At 37.4% G+C, this 5,937-nt stretch overlaps 1 protein-coding gene across 1 annotated transcript; it reads right to left on the bottom strand.

The window, feature by feature from the left end:
• Window positions 1-1,500: 1,500 nt before the first annotated feature.
• LOC110167970 (E3 ubiquitin-protein ligase TRIM39-like) lies at window positions 1,501-4,820 on the bottom strand. The gene is made up of 2 exons (XM_020933379.2): window positions 4,713-4,820; window positions 1,501-3,799 (listed from the first exon to the last, which is right to left on the bottom strand). The coding sequence occupies exon 2, from the start codon at window positions 3,786-3,788 to the stop codon at window positions 2,151-2,153; it is 1,638 nt and encodes a 545-aa protein (XP_020789038.1). The 5' UTR covers window positions 3,789-3,799; window positions 4,713-4,820; the 3' UTR covers window positions 1,501-2,150.
• Window positions 4,821-5,937: the final 1,117 nt, after the last annotated feature.

Genomic DNA, 5,937 nt, shown 5'->3' with positions numbered 1-5,937 from the left:
AACCAGCTCAGTGCACAGAATCTGAGCCACAGCCCTCCTCTCTCCACAAGATGCCTGGAGGATCAACTGCGCTGAACTGACCACCAGGTGACCTTTAGGACCAAAACCTCTCCGGGTCACAGACAAGACAGTTTCAACATCCCAGCTCTGGCTCTTCCCCTGGCGCCTGGATGAGAGGAATTATAGTATTTAAAGGTCCTATATTACACAAAATTGACCCCTGTGAGCTTTAAACCATATTATAATGTTATTACCTCTTCAGAAACATACCTGGAATTGTATTTTGTTTTATTCATGCATGTTTGAGTAATCCTTTATTAGTCTGTCTACATCTCCAAAGTTCAAAATGCTCTGTTCCACCTTGTAATACCATGGTAGTTTTCAAGCTAACATCTACCTTTTACCTTTAGCTCAGTTTGGACTGTCAATTCCAGGGCTGAAATTATCCAAATGACAAACAGGTGACACCACAAGGACACATTAGAAGTCAGATCTCTGGAGAAGAGACCCTGCTCACAGGGAGAATGCATGTTTTTCAAGTTTTTTGGGGGCAACAGTAACATCTGTGATTGAATAAATCCATCACAGATAAGTTTAATGCCATACTTTGGAAACTTTCACATGAAGTCTGCATGGAGACAAGTATGTGGTAGACTAGCAGAAAAGCTACGCAGTGCACAAGTAAAAGTATTAATTGAATTGTTATACAGTTTTAATAATGGCTTAGATTTGGTATGAAGCTAGCCTATCCACCTGAGAATACTGGCTAGCTTATTTCCTTAAGAAAATACTATTTATTTTTTTGTTTTAATAATGAGTTTTATCTGGTGTTACCTCCCCATTTTTGTTTCAACCCGTTTAGAAACTCTCCCTCGTATCTGGAACCGTGGGAATGCTCTAGGACACCGGCTCCGGAGCGCTCTTCTTCCGCGGGCAGAGCCACTCTCAGGCGGTCACTTCGCTCCGTGATCACCGACACGACCGGTCCAACCGTGGGCAGCATGTTGCCGGGACACAGGCTCACTCGGCTGTAGCTGCATTCACTTATAATAGAATGACATCCGTGTAAAGTTTATCAAAGTTTAAAATAAGTTTAGAAGCGAGAAACTAGGCTAAAAGTCAAGATTTGAGTTACACCGGTTGCCATGACTACGGCTCCAGCGGAGTCTTCAGGTGGAATTTTGCGCATGCGTAGAAAGTGCTAAAAGTGAAACCGTTACATTAACTTAGGAAACTGTCAGATACCGACAATGTTTTGAACTATAACTGCTTTATTGTTTTATTATTTTGATTCTATTGGCATCATTAGAAAACCACCCCAATAAAAAGCTGTTATACATAGCCTACACAAGGAATGGAATTTATAGACTTTAGTATAGATTTTAGTTTTTCAATGTCATTTATAAACCATTTTCAGTTATTTGCATTCTTATAACATGGCTACTCAGTATTTTTGAAAACCTGATATTGTGAAAAAAAAAAAAAAATCCTTTTTAAATATTTGGTCCATATACATGAATCTTTACCAGAAATATGTTAGAGTATATTTTTGTTGAGTTGTCTTGCCAAAAGTGTTCCTCCTGTGTCCTGCAGCATCACAAATGTAAAGCAACTAACCATGCTATGGTTAGGTGAATCTGTTATCTGAAAACTACCAATATATTGATTAGGTCAATTAATGAGAGGAATGGTAGAGAACATTTTGAATCATACAGAGCCATAAATCAAGTGGGAATGAAAATCAGTACGCCATTTATAGGTACAGTATCAAATTTATCTAAAAAATTTAAAAAAAACCCAAACAAAACAAGGTATGGAGGTACTGACAATAACGCAGAACAAAACATAACGTTGTTTTTCAATTATAAATCAGGTAAAAAGAGAACATTTGAATTCTTTAGACAGAATATTGAAAAAGATTATAGTCTTTTCATTAGCTGTATCTGAACTGAATCAGTGTCTGAACGCATTATGGAAATTGAATATAACAAAGTCATCTTTCAACATGTACAATTTATCCTTCACAGCTTTAAACAGTATATTAGTATGAATTTTGGCATTTTTTACACTAAAATCAAAAGTGCAGCAACAAGAAATCAACTGGTAATTTTTTTTTCAACCACAAAATCATGCATTAAAAAAAGAGCAAATTAAAACACTTTTTTAACAGGTTTGATGATCAGAGGAGCCGAGGGAATCCCATTTACACTGTTCCCAGGACTGAAAAAGGGATAGAGTTTCCCAGAAAATTTGCAGTTGGTGAAGGAGTAAAGATGAGCTGCAGTTTCCACGTCGTAAAACGAAACCAGACCCATCTCGTAGTCAACAAACACTCCGAGTCTTTGAAGACGCGATTTCACCACCAGATCAACCCTGGGACTAGCACTGGCCGTGTACGTATCCCCTCTTCTGAACATAAGCGCCCAAGTTCCATTCTCTGAACACAAGAAGTTTTTGTTCTTTTTATCAATCGATTCTTTAACTACACCTACATCCCAGTTTGCATTTCCTTTCACCAGAACTTCATAGTAAAACCTGCCAGTAGTGAACCCCTGTTTGCCAAGAACACACAAGAAATCTGAAAACCTTTCTGGGTTGTACGAAACGGCAGTCTTCTTTCCTCGGTCAAAAGCTTGCTTGCGATCTTCAGATAGGGTTAGCCACGGACTAGCGGTGTCCGGGTCAAAGGTCACATCTACGGCGTACTGCTGCAGCCTCTTCAGCTCAGCCTGTGGAGTCAGCAGTTTCTTCTTCTCCATGAAGGAATGCTCCAGCTTAGTCACAGCTTTTTTCACAGTACATTCAAACAAAGTGGGCGCAAACTTCACCTGGCTCCAGTCCTTTACATCTGGGGTAATTTGAAGCGACTTGAAGCTTTGTATAGCATGTAGATAGTCATTGGAGGATGCCAGTTTTCCCATTTTAATGTCTCTGTGCCCCAGTTGACAAATCTCGCTTTCCAGCTCTGAAATTAGTGCATCCGCTTCCTTCTCGTTCGCCCTCTGCTTTGTCAGGATCTCATTTTGAAACTCTGCCATGCTTTTCTGAACAAGCTCCAAGACAGCATCAAAGAACACCATACCACTGTTGATTTCTCTTTGTGCACAACTGCGACTCAGCTCCACACGTTGTCTAACCTTCTGAACTTTCTCTTGCCTCTCTTCAATTAAACGGCAGTTCTCAGATATGCTTTGCTTCAGTGAGACTTGCTGGTTTTCAAACTCCTCCTTTAAAGGGACTATATTGTGGTTCTTATGGCCGAGAACAGTGCACACCATACAGACACAGACTTGATCTTGGAGACAGTACAGCTCCAAGGGTTTATCATGTTCTGAGCACATCCTTTCTTCTAAGTTCTCCACTGGCTCCATAAGTTGGTGTTTTTGAAGGCGGGGGACGGTCAAATGAGGTTCTAAGTGATTCTGGCAATAAGAAAAGAGACATACCGGGCAGGATTTTACAGCAGTTTGTTTACGTCCAGTGCAAATATCACACATGATGTCTCCTTTTTCCCCTGCCAAATATAGTTCCACATTTTCATCCATGGTCGGGTTCATAAACTTGGAGCAGATTTCTGAAATGAAAGTGTTAACATGAAGGACAGGCCTAGAGCTGAATTCCTTTTTACACAAAGGACATGACAAATCGTTGTTGTCCCAGTGTTTGGAGATGCAGTTTTTACAAAAGTTATGGCCGCATGGAGTAGAGATGGGGTCCTTAAACACCTCTAAGCAGATAGGGCACAGCAGGTGGTCTTCAATCACAGGGCTCACAGGACTCGTAGCCATGTCCAAAAGTGCTAAAATTATAAAAAAATAAGAACATTTTATTAATTAAATCCTCATCATTGCCTCACAGATTTTTCTAAACACTTGTAACTTTGTTTTGTGCTTTATAAAACAAAATGATTGCTGTAGTGTTGCTGGTTTTCAGAAGATATCACAGCATTTCATAAGACAATGATATTTAAGCATATTAAAATAATCTTGCCTGGCTAACCAAAATGTTTTTACAATACTTTCAAACAGAGAGTAGGGTGCTGATAAGGCAAACAATTAGACCTTGCACTAACTTTGTAATTTTAAGGTTAATTTGACAGTATTTTCCATGAATAGGGGAGACTTTGGAGCCCCAGTCTTTGTAGTATGCTAATAGTAATTCTAATGCAGTATTGTGTTAAACATGCACAGGTATGTATGTATGTATATATATATATATATATATATATATATATATATATATATATATATATATATATATATATATATATATATATATATATATATATATATATATATATATATATATATATATATATATACATACATATATACATATATACATATATAAGCTGTAATTAAACTTTTTTTTTAATCAAAAGAGGCAAAAAGTAATATTTATTCTACAGAGATTGTACGTACAAAATATTAGAATTAGGGATCATTTGTGTCTCTGAAGTCTCCTATAGGAAACACTCACTTAGTTCGTATACTGATTTTCACTCCAAAGAATACATTGACTGAAATATATTGATCCTTAGATTACTGATACTCTGTGACAGTGCTATAGCTTTAGTTAGTTGCAGTACATTATAATACTTTCACATGCAGGTTGGCTAACATTTAAAACCAAGTACAACGTGGAAGATGACAGTTACCGCACACGCTCACAAGACACGCTATATGCTAAATATTCACAAACATTTTACTCACCAGTTATTGTAAGCACATAGATTAGAAGTCTGTTTTTCTGCGGAGATGTTGTTTTGTTGAACCTTCTCTGCAGCGCACAGAAGTTCCGTTCAGTTTTCAAACTGTTGGCCCCGCCTCTGCGCGCTTCTGATTGGCTGAGCTGGAGATTTAAACCTTGCGCATGTGCAGTGTGCAGCTTGGATGAGCTGTGAAACATGTTCGACCAAAATAAACTTTTGTCTAATTGACAAATTGAATTTCTTCTTTTGCCATTTGTTGCTTGATTTCTTTTCAATAATTAAGACAACATTTTGCACGTCTAATTTTGCTGATATAATGCTTTCCATCATATGAAATAGCTGTGTGGGTATACCTGGTCAGTGTTGTGATTTTATACCCCTTCCTTGTATCTTAACCACACACTGTATAAAGATGGTAGGATAATACTGTATTTATCTGCTCTATGATCTTAACAAAGCTTTCACTAATAGTCTAGTTAAAGTAAGGTGACCAGTCGTGCCTATTTACCCGGTGAAGTCCCAGTTTTGAGCCTTGATTCCCCTGTCCCAGCAGATTTATTCAAAAAACAGGGAGTTGGTGTTTCTATTGGCCAATCTGATCCCTGCCAACAGTAAAGAGAGGCATAAACTGTCATTTGTTAAGGTAAAATACAGAAAAGCTGCTTAAAAATGACAAAAACATGAATAAAATGTGACTATACTGACTCACATTAGTGCTGAGTGCAGAACAATTTTCCTTAATTACGCACTCGTTTCAGTTTTATTATTGGCAATCAATCCAAACCTGGGATGTCTTAGTCTTGTATTCTGAAAATCCATTACTTGAATTCTGGACCTTTTAACATTATTTAAATTACATGCAAATGACAGGATCTAATGTGAGCATTCAGGACGACATATGCAGGACCATAATCAGAAACAAATCAGTTGACTTGGCAAATACTTGGCTTAATAATTTTATAACTCAAAAAAATCTGACAATCTGCATGTTTTCCGTGCTCATGTAACCGTAGCCACTGATTTCCCCCATTTCCCAAGGTTCTCTTGTTTTATACTTACCTAAAAGCTAACAAAAAATGTAAATGTGTTTTTATTATTATGACAAAAAAATAAAAAATAAACGTTACTATTATACATTAAAAGTGTAAAATTCTCTTCTCTAAATTCTCTACAACTTCAAACATTAATTCCCTGGGTGGTGGAGAATCATTTGTAAATAATAACAG

The sequence above is a fragment of the Boleophthalmus pectinirostris genome, unplaced genomic scaffold (assembly GCF_026225935.1).
Source record: "Boleophthalmus pectinirostris isolate CB_2022bp ecotype Guang Dong unplaced genomic scaffold, ASM2622593v1 HiC_scaffold_7, whole genome shotgun sequence".
Classification (NCBI taxonomy): Eukaryota; Metazoa; Chordata; class Actinopteri; order Gobiiformes; family Gobiidae; genus Boleophthalmus; species Boleophthalmus pectinirostris.
This window is presented reverse-complemented; position numbering and strand designations above follow the sequence as displayed.

What these genes read in the sequence shown, in the direction of transcription:
- LOC110167970 (XM_020933379.2), bottom strand. Translation starts at nt 3,788, where the DNA reads ATGGCTACGAGTCCTGTGAGCCCTGTGATTGAAGACCACCTGCTGTGC.